The 14,890-nt window shown below is 40.7% G+C and overlaps 1 protein-coding gene across 1 annotated transcript in view; it reads left to right on the forward strand.

Annotated features, from left to right (window-relative positions):
* The window catches only part of csmd3a (CUB and Sushi multiple domains 3a), a 345,806-nt gene that overhangs the window by 224,550 nt on the left and 106,366 nt on the right, over positions 1-14,890 (forward strand). The window contains exons 27-32 of the mRNA XM_053610949.1: positions 404-606; positions 1,211-1,402; positions 2,648-2,786; positions 3,912-4,099; positions 9,437-9,631; positions 13,385-13,501. Coding sequence (XP_053466924.1) covers positions 404-606; positions 1,211-1,402; positions 2,648-2,786; positions 3,912-4,099; positions 9,437-9,631; positions 13,385-13,501 — 1,034 coding nt within the window. The remainder of the gene's footprint in view (positions 1-403; positions 607-1,210; positions 1,403-2,647; positions 2,787-3,911; positions 4,100-9,436; positions 9,632-13,384; positions 13,502-14,890) is intronic.

The following is a 14,890-nucleotide window of genomic DNA, read 5'->3' on the forward strand; positions in this document are numbered from 1 at the left end:
ACAGGATCAGCAGTGACCCAGTGGAGGAACAGGGAATTAAATGTTAAAATATGTCTGCTAATTATATTCTGTGATAAAGCTTGAGCATCACACTAATGGATAACAAGACAAAGATCAAGACTGTGTTGAATGGCCTCCGGATGCTCAGTGTGAAACAGCTGACCAGAGACATGATGGACGTCCATTAGTGGGCCAGTCTGCTTCGATTGGATCTTTGTACCCAAAAAAAAGTCATTGTATTAGTCTGTTTGGCAATCCTAGGCTTTAGTAAATCCCAGATGTACTAATCTTGATACCACGAGTCACAATATGTGGTTGAATTTTTTTGCAAACTGATCTATTGAAGAACTTTAAAAAGTTCCCATTGGAATTAAAATCATGCTACTTCTTTCTCCTTCCATAGCCTCCAGTTTCTAGCCTTTGACACGGAAGCGTCTCACGACATCCTGAAGGTGTGGGACGGCCGTCCCGAGAACGAGATGCTTCTGAAGGAAGTAAGCGGTTCCCTGTTGCCTGATGGGATCCACAGCACACTCAACATTGTTACCATTCAGTTCGAGACTGATTTCTACATCAGCAAGTCTGGCTTTGCTATCGACTTTTCCAGTAAGCTATTTGAATTGTAAATAAATCCATGTGCATGAATTCAGAATAAATACATTTGTGTCCAAGCTTGGAATTGATGTCAGTATGCCCTAGCTCGGTTATTCCTGCCGGACTAAACATGGTAGATTTAGATTAGATTTAGAATTTTTTAGAAATGTTTTGTGGGTCGGTCATCCAGCAGGGATAATCACTCTGCAGATAAAAGCTGAGAAATCAATACGTAAATAAAAAAGGGGTCCGGTTTTATTTTTAAGACTTGAGTCAGGACACAGACCAGAAATCTCTGAATCTCTTACTTTGTTCTGTGTATATGATAGAAGGCTACAGGAAATGAAATAAACATCTGATAGTCCGGTCCTATCATCACAGATCATCTTAGCAACTAACTGCTATTTACTTTAAGCTATAAACGTAAGAAAGTGCTAGCATTTAGCATCCATAGATCTCGGCTAATGCGATTGCTGCATATATACTGGTATAAACAAGAAAGAAGCAGGTTGGTAATATTCCAGACAACCGTCTTGAACTAAATGCAACCGGCTATAAAACGTTAAGCATTTGACTCAGGTGTGTTAGAAACCATTCTGCTGTTTTTACTGTTCAGGTTCGGTAGCGACCGCCTGCAGGGATCCAGGAACCCCAATGAACGGCACACGTAGCGGTGAAGGAAAGGAACCGGGCGATACCGTGACCTTCTTGTGTGACCCGGGCTACGAATTGCAGGGCGAGTCTCGAATCACCTGCATACAGGTGGAAAACCGCTACTACTGGCAACCGAGCCCTCCTACCTGCATCGGTGAGATTTTTCAATTTGCAGAGCTTCTGCTTAAAACCCCTTCGGGAACTTTAGGTGCACCTCATTTCAAGCATTTCACACCTGCCATAGCACAGTGGAGCACCATAAACCCCAGCCAGAAACGAAATCTCACCCTTTCGGAACCGAGAAAATGTCGTTAATAATAAATCTTGTTGACAGAAATATCTGATCGAGTGCTCGGTCAGCATTCAGACGCCAGAGCATATGAAGCATGTCCTATGACTGGGAAATTGCTGGTATTCCGCAATCAGCTGCAGTTTGCAAAACTATTGGTCAAAAAGTTAATTTATTTTCCAAATTCAGAGTGATGGATGTGTTGTTCTTTTCTCTTTCTCCCCCACTACCCCCCCCCCTCCCCCCCTTCTTTAACGTTTCCTAACAAAGTATAGCAGTGTTTTGATTCGATTTGCTTCGACATGTGCTTTCTTGCGTGCTGGTACAATGTGTTTCGAACGGATTCTACAGTTATAAATAAACTAGGAAGTAATAATTGAAATGTGGGTAATAAATGAACCCCTACTGCCTTTAAAGGATACTTTGCAATTCAATTGATCACGATGCAATTCAAACATCTAATTTATTAAAAGCTTTTTGCGGCTCCCGGGCTTGCTCGTACTTGGCACTTTTTCGGAATCATGGACACCGTTTAAGGACAGACTTGGTTTAATTCACAATTTGGTTGGGTTCTAAATTTGGCTAATTGGAACAAGATATGACATGACGTGACAGCAGGGTGTAAAACACACACTGAGCAATACTGTACAAAGGTTAATTAAACCAAAACATGAAGGTAAAGGGAAGAAAACACAACAGGGAGTGCTGTTATTGGAAAATAATCAGTGACAAGGTGGTGTGGATCAGCTTCACATTAGCATTGCAGGGTCTTGGATACAGTGGTACTGAAGATAACAGTATTTGGCATACGTATAGCAAATTACTTGATTGGTCTGACGTTGATAAAGTGGGTGTGGCGTTTCCTTTTTTTTGGGGGGGGGGACCATTGAAGAAAACCGCATCTCAAACCAACCCAACGTTCCTGATTTCACCCAACTGCGCATACCTGACTGAGCTTAATTAGCTTCATTTAAGAAGCAAAACTTTTGATTTGCTGACAATTTTATAGTGAACCTATACATGCATTCCAGGTTTCCTGGATGCCAGTTCCACCAAATCCCCCTCCCCCATTTAATAATAGTGAATAACTTTAGATCCCTTGTCTTACAGCTCCTTGTGGAGGAAACATCACAGGCTCGTCTGGATTCATCCTCTCTCCAAACTTTCCTCACCCCTACCCACACAGCAAGGACTGTGATTGGTTCATCACTGTACACGCTGATTATGTCATCTCATTAGCATTCATCAGGTGAGCTCTTTCCTGTGGTTTAGGTTCATTAGTTAGTTGAAAGATTAATAGAAATTAGATTCTTGGGGAAGTAAATTAAACTGGCGTATCAGTTTGTTTATGAATGAATTCATTCAGCACTAGCAAATACATTCTGCTCCTGTGGTATTGCTGGAGAAGATAGGAATTTTTAGTAGAGCTTATAATAATAAAAGGGTGAGTTTCAGTGTTTCAGTCCGTTTCTCCAGAAAAGTGTGATCTTACCTGAGTTTTAACAGCGAGTGTAAAGTGGAGCAGTTTTATCTCCATTTCACAGGATATAATTTTTGCCATTTGGGACCATTTCGTCTGCAATTTCCACTAATGCCGTTTTTTTCCATCCATGAGGCACACTAAAAGACCTGCCTCTTCAATTGTGTCTATGATCTGAAATTATTCATCTAGTGTCTGCTAGTGTGGATTACCACTTCATGGAATCGTCCTCTGGTTTCTTTGGTTTCATAGTACACGTAATGCAGAATCCATAATCGGACAGAGTGAAAAATTAAAGGCAAAACAAGCGGATCTGCTACAGTACGTTTGGCTCCACTTGTCTCTGTTTAGAGGAAAGCGTCACTGCAAATCAATACAGAGTTCCTCTGAATGATCCCCTTCATCCTGACCGGAGTGGTCTCTTCCAGGATGACTGAATGGTTTGATGAGGATGATGTAAATCATATCCCTTCTGGAAACTTATGGTAGACTTCGGAGTGACATGTTAGACAGTGCTCTCCGACACCATCATCGAAACACTACTTGAGGCAATAGCTTTTGGATAGATCAGTTCCAGAGACTTGTAGAATCTACACCAAGGTGCATTGAAGATGTTCTGGTGGCTCATGGTGGCCCGACACCATACCAATACACTTTATGTTGGGTTTTAAATGGCATATAACACATAATAATGACATAAACCTGTAAAATTTGTTAGAACGACTGCCCTTGAGTAGTTTATCAAACGTGCACTGCAATATAACACTGATTTTAGACTTCCCTATCAGAACCTATGACAAATGTGATTCAAAAAGCCTTTACATGCAAGAATCACAGCTTATGTATTATGGCTATCAAAAACTCATATTCGTGAATCTTTTCTTTCCATTTCAGCTTCAGCATCGAGCCCAATTACGACTTCCTGTACATTTATGATGGGCCGCACACCAACAGCCATCTGATTGGGACATTTCAAGACAGCAAGCTGCCAGAGAAGATAGAAAGCAGCTCAAACATCATGCATATAGCCTTCCGCAGTGACGGTTCAGTGAGCTATACCGGCTTTCATCTGGAGTACAAGGGTAAATGTGGCAGTATCTAACATACATACATACATACATACATACATACACATGCATTAAAATGCATTCTGACAAAAAAAAATTAATAAACTAGAATAAAAAATTTAAAAAAAAAAAAAAAAAAAAGCATATTGGTGCAGCTCCAGGGTTTCCAGTTTGATCCTGAGCTTGGGTTACTACATAGAGCTTAGCAAGTTCCCCTGGGTCCATGTGTCCTCCAGGTTCTCTAGTTTCCTTTCACCTCCCAAAAACATGCTGGTAGGTGGATTGGCTACACAAATGCCCCATATGGAAAGACAAAAAACTTTACGAATGCTATTGAATGTTGCTTTCCTTTTCAGTCAGACCTACTTGTCTTCCCTGCCAATAGTTGACTCATTGCCTCCTTCAGATGCCTAACCCCCTTAGCAAAACATTTCATTGATCTCCATAATTGCTAAAACAATAGAACCTAAAAAGGGATAATATTCCTTGGTTGTTAACTCCTTGGTTGGAGTAATGTTGAATTCCCCACCAACTAACCTTATGGTACCCTTATGGGAGGTTGAGGATCGTGGTGAAAACCTATCTCTGGTTTTAAAGGCTGCCCCTAGTTGATGGATTCTGCTTTCCATATGTGTAGATGACCTTGTTTGTGCCATTTTGGATTGTCCACAATCTTCAAATCAGTTGCATACTGGTCATGGAGGGCTTTTGTGGAGTTTCAGTCTCTGCTTTAGGTAAAGTAGGTCCAGACTGTTCTCAAACTGTGACTTGTATTTTGCAACCCATATGTGATCTACTTGAACTACAAAGAAACTTTGTACTCTGGACTCTCTACATTATGTCCTTTCTTGTCAAAAAGTGCATGCCCTTTTGTACGACCCTTTCTACAGGGCATTGGAAATTATACAAAAAGGGTCTAGTGCAATTGGGTTGCTCTCTTTAAATAAATAAATATGGTTAAAAGCCTCAATTCTAAACCCAACTTGACAAAGTCCCCATATCCCCAGGGTCCTTGGTTTGATCCTGAGCCTGGGTTACTGTCTCATGTTCGTCAAGTGTCCTTGTGGAGTTCCTCTTGGAACTTCACTTACCCCCACCACCCAAAAACATGTACTTTGAATGCAAACCCCTTTTTTCCCTCCAGATCCAAATATTGACTAAATATTCTCTGACAGAAATTATACACATCAGAAAATCTTCAAAAGTAGTGCTGTTTCTCAGCAAGTCCTCAATCACTATCCTAAATATCCTGCAATACTAGCCATCTCTTCTGGTTGCCCTGGTTATTTGTCTCACATGCAGAGGAGAAGAAGACAATCACTCTTTTAACCAAACTTTTTGGAGGATTGATCGTTTTTGTCAAGCTTCTGGGAAAACTCATAACAGCGAGAGTGGAGAACATAGATAGCTTGCATTAAAACAAGAAGCAATACCGAGTCCAAGCTACAACATTTCCTTTTCAAGTACACACCATGCGACAGTGCCAGCTTCATATGGGTTGCAATCTGCGAAAAATCTGGACCTACTTTACTACAGCAGAGAGTCGATGATAAGCTTTTCATGACCAGCATGTGAATGATCTTTAGACTGGCGCATATGCCATAATAAAGCAAGGTCATTGTAATGTATAGATGGTGTCATTTTCTTCAAAGATTTTGTACCAGGGCTGTTGGAGGCACTGGTTTATTCTTATACCAGGCATTGGAGGTGCAAATTAGCAAATTGGAAGATTTCTTCCAATGCCTCATTTTCAAAGAGGTAAGAATTCTTCAGAGAGCAAGAGACACAGCTGACTGACCACTCTACCAACTGGTACTTCATCTGCCAACACCATAAGAGCACACATCACATAATAACACTATCACAGTGGACAAGTACCTGTGATTGAAGTAGCGTTTTTTTTCTTCTTCTCAAAATAAGGCTTTCCGATGTTTCTGGCTCTATTGCCACACTGAATCTTTCAGAATCTTCCAGGGCATGGAGCCAGGACTCAGTTAGAAATGAAATGTCCATATTATTTCAGGAGCTGTAAAAACGACTTCAGTTCTACCATATTTTTTTGGCTGCAGCGCTTCACAACCTGCTCCTTTTCTTCTAAGGAATGAATGCCTGTCACAGACAGCTTCCCATGTTTGCAAGATATACTTTTATTATGTGAGTTACATTTCAGTCTTTGACAGTCTGCTGAGTGCTTCACTTCAATTTTTCAGAGGTTCTCATTCAGTTACATTTCTAGTCAGGGGCCTGAAGTTGCTAGGAGTTGCTAAGGTCAATTTTCATGAACTTTTTTTTCAATATATATAAGTTGCATAGAATATATATATATATATAAAAAAAAAAGATGTGTATGATGGGATCCCAGGTTGTCATCATTAAATATACCATGATACACTTTATTGCCAAATGTATGTGGACACCTGACAATCGCACCCATTGTGATACCCTTGTGCATGTTGAACATCCCATTCCAGAGTTAGTCCACCCTTTGTTATAATACATAGATAGAGTCTTTATTGATCACGTATACATCACAGCACAGTGAAATTCTTTTTTTTCACATACCCCAGAATATTAGGAAATTGGGGTCAGATCGCAGGGGCAGCCATGATGCAGCACCTCTGGAGCAGAGAGGGTTAAGGGCCTTGCTCAAGGGCCCAACAGTGGCAGTGGCAGTTTGGCAGTGCTGGGGCTTGTACCCCCAACCAGTAACCCAGAGCCTTAACCGCCAAGCCACCACTCCCCTATAATAGCTTCTACTCTGCTGGAAACTGGAAAGACTTTCCGCTAAATTTTGGAGCATGGCTATGGGGATTTGTACCCATTCAGCCACAAGAGCTTTAGTGAGATAAGGAACTGATGTTTGGTGAGGCGGCCTTGTGCATAGCCAGCATTTTAATTCATCACTAAGGTGTTTAATGGGGTAGAAGTCAGGGCTCTGTGCAGGACACTCAAGTTCTTCCACACCAATCTTGCCAAACCATGTCTTCATGGACCTCGCTTTGTGCAAAGGGGCATTGTCATGCTGGAACAAGGTTGGGCCCCTTAGTTCCCACGAAGGGAAAATGTAATACTACAGCATACCAAGACACTTTTATGGCAACAGTTTGGGGAAGAACCACATATTGGTGTCACGGTCACATACTTTTGGCAGTTGTTAGGTGGATGCTAACAATAATTGCCACCAATTCTGACCACTGTATTGCTTTAATGACCACTTTTCTGAGTCCAGGTCTTTTTTCATGTTCCTTTTCACAGCATAACAGACTGGCCTTGCTTTGTTGATGAATCCTGCCATTCATATGTAAAGATCACATTGGTCTTATTATGAGCTAACCACCATCTTACACATCAATCACATGCTGGTCATGGTGGGCTTTTTGAGATCTCTGCTGTGGGTCCAGACATGTCAAATTGCACCCTGCTTTTGTGGGTCCATGTCTTTGTTCACATTATCTTTCATAGAATAAGGGACTGACCTTGTTTTGTTTCTCCAAAGGGATGCTTTGGGACACCAACTGGGTATGAAACAGTTCCTTCCAGGTCAGCTTTAATTCTTGTCCTAGAAGATTTAGCACTTGCCCTTTAGCACTATAAGAAGCAGGGGAGCCTTGGCTGTTGTTCTTGGTACTGAATACTGGCGTGAGACAAATACAGTACCTGCTGTCTGGTACGCCTTAATATTACTACACCTTAGATCAGGTTTCCTGTACTCGGTCTGCATGTTTTTGTCAGCTGATTCAGTAATTACCATGTATGTCATTACTAAACTGTACATTTTCTAATCAGGGTGTTCAAGGTAATTGATTGAACCATTGTTTTGCCATTTATCAGCCTTTAGAGTAAAGGCTTAACATAGCAAAGCCAAAACCCTTTTCTAGGTAAGAGAGATGGTGCATACTGAAAGGAAAAGGAAAGGTTTAGTTACATTTATATACGATGGAACACTCTTGCGTGTTGCAGTTATAGCATGTAAGATGTTATAGCACCTAACAGCTTTTTTGCACAGGTGGGCATTAGTTCTGCATTTCATTGACTTCACTGCTGACAAAATGTGAACAGAATCTTGTGTCTCGTACCTTCCTTATGTTTAAATGCCTGTTGCATTTTAAGATGCCATTATTATAATTTCCATTCCTTTCACAATATTGAGGAACTCAAATGGATTTTTCATTATTCAGTCCACAGATTAACTGGCTTCCCAACCAGTATGTTCAATATGTCACAAAAATTGGTGAGGGTTTGGAGTTAAAAGACAAATGGTGTGCACTTATATAGCGTCTTTTAACCTTAGCAGTTCTACAAAGTGCTTTAAACTGTGTCTCATTCACCCATTCACACACACACCAATGGCAGCAGAGTAACCATGCAAGGTGCTAGCCTGCCATCGGGAGCAACTTGGGGTTTAGTGTCTTGTAGAGGCACGTGGGCCGTGAATCGAACCTCCAACCCTGCGATTATTGGATAACCTGCTCTACTACCTGAGCCACAGCCGTCCCAAAAAGATAGTTGTGAAAGATAGACAGCTCAGGATTTGGCACCAGCACAGGATATGACATTGTTTTTTGCTGATCTGCCAACCTGCTCAACAAGCTGCATCTGTTTACTATCAGATTGTTTTAATATAACTCTATTTGCTGGAGATTTCCACTATATGATCCCCCTTTGGCTGTCCCACCTTCCTGTATCTTTGTATTTTGTATATAACTAGGCTCAGCTCCTATGTGAATCCATTGGTGCTGTTGGCTTGCGTCGATGACTCAGAGTGTGAATTTCATCTAGGGTATCTTTTGGGAGGCGGAGAGAAAAGGCAATTACTGCACTGTTGCATGCAAACACTGATTCTCTAGCGTCTTCTTTCTTCTCTCTTCTGGAGAGCAGCTCCTTTATTCTTCCTCTAATAAGCCTCCGGCTGGGATAGATTGCAACGCTCATTATCCTCTAGCCATAGGCACTTGGTCCTGGCTCCGCCTCCAGGCCACATGTATCTGTTTTGGGGTTTTGAACTCCTCTTTATGTGCTCGATATCTTGCTGTCTAGGTTGCTCATCTCTTTCTGTTGGCATTGCATGGTACTCTGTGGTACCAAATGGTAACATTTATGGAAGGAGTCATGAGGGTCAGGACTTGATAACATTCAGGTCAATGTGTAACTCAGGAAAGTCTTCAGGAAAGATGTGTTTATCATTTGCGATTATTGTTTAGTCGAAATCCAGGATCTGATATTAAGAGCTAAGAGAACGATGTTAATGATGATGAACGATGTTTCCGATCCAAAATATTTTTGGGATCATTTATCCATGTTTTTCTCTGCTGTCCATTACAGAGTGTTTCTTCTTTCTTTTTTACCCACTAGCTAAGCTGAGAGAGGCGTGTTTTGACCCTGGCAGTGTGATGAACGGTACTCGACTGGGCAGTGATTATAAACTGGGCTCCAGTCTGACCTTCCACTGCGAGCCAGGCTACCAACTGCAGGGCTACTCCACTCTCACCTGCGTGATGGGCAACACCAACCGACCTGAGTGGAACAGAGCGCTGCCCAGCTGTCAAGGTGCTGGTGATTCCCTCACAAATCCACTTACACATAACTGCAAAATGTACGTTTCCTCTTTACAGCTTAAATAAAATGATCAAGGTCACAAAAAGGTCAAATATTTGAAATTGTTTAGCTCCCTTCCTGTCTGTCATAGAGACGTGTAACTTACACATTCATGTTAAGGACTGTTCCACAGGTGCATGTGCGATAATTGTTTATGGTTGATTGAACAAGCTGAAAAACATCGTTTAAACCCTTTCCGATAAAGATCTGTAAAGCTTATTGGGATTTTACATAATGGAAAAAAAAAATACAGTCTCCTGAAAAAGGGGCGTTTCTGTTTTTTCCTGAGTATATATAATCTAAGTATATATATGTCCGATAAAATCGAAAAGTGTCGGACGCAATATCCGGTAAAAATATTATCACAAAGCATACATAGGTTAGACAAAGTATGTTCTCAATTGCACACTTAAAGACCTTAGAATCATGCGTTACTTCCCGATTTGACCCGTCTCTTCTCCATCCACAGCTGACGCTCGACCATGCCCCGCCCCCACAATCGCATATACTATGCATAGTCCAAAATCTATCTATCTAAATATGTGCACGCACACAGGCTTTGCAGTCACACCGATTATTATATGAACGTCTTCTTTTAGGAGCAGGCCCCCTTGCAGTCGCTGCACATATTTCATTACAGAGCCAATCCTCTCAACACCAGCGCCCTGATTAATAATGAATGTAGCCGTGTGTATGTGGAGGTCCCAGGTGAGAGCCTGTAACATCTGCGCAGTGTTCTGTATAACCATGGAGGACAAACATGCTCTGTTTACATTCTCCCACCTCTTGTTGAATGAACCCAGCGGGTGTGAAGTGCCTCCAGATTCTGTCCTTCGTCTTATTACTCATACAGCTGTTTTTTTTTTTTAGTTACCGGCCTGGAGCACTGCAGCACCGAGGAAACACGATTTACAACCGTAACAAAAGCAGCGAGGATCGCATCCATCTGTTTTTATGTTAATTTCACATTTGTGCTTGCGAAATACCGAAGGAAATACCAGAAATTTAAAGAAATAACTATTGGAAAAAAAGAATGTGTTTATTCGTGGTTTGTAGAATAGAACAAATATGGGATAAATGGTGAAACATGGCAACGTACTCTACCAAGTGTGTCTCCATGGAGGTATCTCAGTTTGTTTGATAAAAGAGTTATTTGTACTAATAAGCATCGGATGTTCTTCTTTTAAAAACTTGAAAAGATCACGTGGCTTTTTAGACGATTGGTTAATTATTAGCTTACGTGACGTGTAGTAGTATAATCAACATGGCACTCACAGCCATTTCTCTGTGTTCAAACTGACAATGCTTTTAGTTCCTTACGGGGAATAACTGTTGGTATTTCTGTGCTTTTCTCCAAACTGATAAAAAAAAAAATCATAAAAGAGAGATCAAACATGCAAGAGCAACGTCGTTGGATTTTGTTCGAGTTCAGACTAATGAAGGAAGATGACGCCAAGTCCATCCGTAACCCTGACCTTAATCTTTGTACCAATTTATACAACTTAAATCAATGAAACTGTGATGAAATCTCTCAGGCCGGATTTCTAGCCACCATATGCTAGCTATCGTTCACTATTACAGGATTTGACTGACCAGTGACAGACGTAATGTAACACAACCCATTGGAAAATATGCAAGAGTATCGTCCCAGATTGCACCAATGCTTTGATGCATCAGGTTCCTTTGCTAATTAGGATGATATCGGGGTAAAATCTTTTTTTTTTTTAATCATCTGCTACTTCTAGCGATCCTTGAATATGATTTAAAGTCATCAGTGTTGTTGGGAGTACCTACTCTTGCTGATGATTTATTACATTTTCACACTCCTGCTATAAACAGATCCAGCTCCCTTCACACGGCTTTCTTCTCATGATTAATCGACATAGCCACTTTATTTTGGGGCATCATTTAGAACTATGCATTAACAGCAACCCCAAACAGTGTTGTGTGGACGCCTTCGTAATGGTCATAAAAGCTGCATGTGACTTAGTTGATGCATGATCCCGTAATTTAATTCAAAAAGTGGAACTTTCATGTATTCTAGATTCATTACACATAAAGGGAAATATTTCAAGCCTTTTTGTTATGTTTTGTTTTAATCTCGATGATTACGCCTTATGGCTCACGGAAATCAAAAATCCGGTATCTCAAAATATACGAATAAAGAATTTATAATACAGAGATGTCGACCTGAGAAGACTCTAATCTGATAATTAACTCAAAAACACCTGTAAAGGTTTCCTGAGGCTTTAATCTCTCAGTCTGGGTCAGTACACGACAGCAATCACGGGGAAGAGGGAAGTCGATGTTGCATTTCATTTGGAAATCAAGGTTCCAGAGTCTGGAGGAACAGAATCCAAGTTGCTTGAAGTCCAGTGTGAAGTTTCCACAGTCAGTGATGATTTGGGTTGCCATGTCATCTGCTGGTGTTGGTCCAGTATGTTTTCTCGAGTCGAGAGTCGATGCAGTGTCTACCAGGAGATTTTAGAGCACTTCAAGCTTCAATCTGCTGACGAGCTTTACGGAGATGCTGATTTCCTTTTCCAGCAGGACTCGGCACCTGCCTACAGTGCCAAAACTTCTAGTAACTGGTTTGCTGACCGTGGTATTACTGTGCTCGATCGTCCAGACGACTCGCCTGACCCGAACCCCATAGAGAATCTACGAGAGACACCAGACCCGACAATACAGACGAGCTGAAGGCCGCTATCAAAGCAACCTGGGCTTCCGGAACACCTCAGCAGTGCCACACGCTGATCGCCTCCATGCCACGTCTCATCGACGCGGTAATTCATGCAAAAGGACCCCTGACCAACAAACTTTTCAGAAGGTCGACATTTCTGTATTATAAATTCTTTCATCTAATATTTTAATTAAAATTAGCAACCGTATTCTCATATATGGTTTGTGCTGTGTTATTGCTGAAGCTCTGTTTGAGCTTACGATTGTAAACGTCACCTTACAGGAAGATTTATGTTGGCAAATGACATAATTTAAAAGCCTTTCCTCATCCTATAACAATATCGACCTTAATGTTTACCCCCCCTCCCTTCTCTGTTACAGTATACATGTTTAATCCAGACACTTGCCTTATATGACACTAGATTACAAATCAGTTGAAACGGATTTTTCATGGCGAATACGCCATGTCTGGAGATTGTATTAGTGGCATTTTTTGCGATTATTTTCGAGCTGTCTGTCTGATATAATCACCCCGGCATGTCTGTAGTCGCAGACAGACAGTTGAAATATGACTGGACACTGTTAACAAGGCCTGCCATAATTCAGTTCCTCTCACAAACAAGTCGAGCTGGACCGTGTGGCCTTGAGTGATTAATGACCACGCTGGCTTTTAGGAGCCGTCAGAGAGCCGTGTCTCATTTATTTATGCCGTATGTCGCATTGTAAAACATAGTTTAAGTGCGAAGTTCCTCTAGACATCTGTCAAGAAGTTACGTTTTATATATATATATATTTATATAAGGAGTTTAAGCCTTTAAAAGTGTAGTATTGTTATAGGTTGATGTATTTACTTTACCTTTTATTTTTTTTACCGCTTTACTGATGTGTATAGCTGTTCGTTTTAGTTCAGACAATGATAGTGAGTGTTGTATATGTGTGCCAACCTGATCTCTGTGATGATAGGGCGACATTCATCTCAAGGCCTAACATCTGTAGTAATATGTTGAATATTTACCCCCACAGCGCCTTGTGGAAGCAGGTCGACGGGGTCAGAGGGCACCGTGTTGTCGCCTAACTACCCTCGCAACTACACCAGAGGTCAGACGTGCCTCTACGAGATCTCGGTGCCGGGCGAGTTCGGTAAGAGTCTTCACCGTGTTACTGTTTCTTATACGTGTACGTGAATACGTGGCAGAAGCTCAAACCCGTGCGCTCGTACAAGAGACCTCCATCACTCACACGAGCAGACAGTGTAATACTCTTTTTTATTTCACACTCTGAAGAACTCGCATTTACTGGGATCAAGTGGAGCGTCGTTGCGAAGTTAAATAAAAAGCAAGAGCAAACACATAATTGAAAAACTTCAAGCTATTTGAGTTTGGCAGCGGTTTGTTTGATGATGCTAAAGTAAAAGGCAATGTGTCAGGCCCAGTGGGTTCTTTCTATTTTGGAATTGTGTGATGGATCCACGCTAATTCTCTTCCTCATGCTGCTTTTCTGCTGCATTTTTGGTTAAATTCATACGATTTTCACTCAGAAAAATGAGTATTTTTTTTGTCGCATATTCCCATCTCGTACCCAGAGCTGCCTGTCATGCCTTTCAGCACGCATAGCGGCTCACAACGCTACGGCACAATGCACTGCTGCATCGTTATATTTTTGTTTACATTGCCACGTGTGTTTTCGTTTCCAAATCATTTCGATATAAAAAGTTAAGTTGAAATTCAGATAAAATGTTTAAAAAAAAAAAAAAAAAAAAAGTTCAACAAAGAAGTTATGTCAAAATAGCATGTTCAAAGGTTTAAATTAAAATATAAGTAGATATCACGAGGTAATATGAAATAAAAAATCGAAGGAGTTACGTCACAAATAACAAGATAATACGTCAAAATAAAAGCTATAAAGTTCAAATATCGGGGTAGTATGTATAATAATGAGTAAATTTATGAGATAAAATGTCAAACAAAGGTATTATGTAAAAAACAAAAAAAAACAAGAAGTTTATAAGTTGAAATAATGAAACGTGTTCAAATAAATAGTTATTAAGAAATTAAATAATCCATTAAAATTTATAAAAATAAAGTTATAAAGTTGAAATAATAAACATAATAGTACAAAATAATGAGATTGTAAGTCTCAATATTAAATAAATGACCAAAACAACACGTTTGAGTGAACGGAGACTGGACGGGTGTGTTTCGCACAGAAAAAAAAAAAAACAAAGCTATGTTTATTGGACAGCGCGTTCTTCGCTCTTCGTATGTCCCGCCCACTGGCTTATCTTTATTATGATCCGTGTACCTCTCGAAGGGGCGGAGCCTCGTAACTAACCGCCGATCACAGGAACAGTAACGAACATGACTAACATCTCAAACGTAAACAGGAAGACTCGCTGAGAGCCTGGTGTCATTTGTAAATACGACAAATGAAGTTCTGTTTTATTGTATGTAATCGTTTTTGGAAATGAGTTGTGTATATGGCTAGCTAACGGTCACTCCAGTCTTCTGCTAGCGGCTTAGCTGCTTTTTG

This window comes from Ictalurus furcatus, chromosome 23 (assembly GCF_023375685.1).
Source record: "Ictalurus furcatus strain D&B chromosome 23, Billie_1.0, whole genome shotgun sequence".
NCBI lineage: Eukaryota > Metazoa > Chordata > Actinopteri > Siluriformes > Ictaluridae > Ictalurus > Ictalurus furcatus.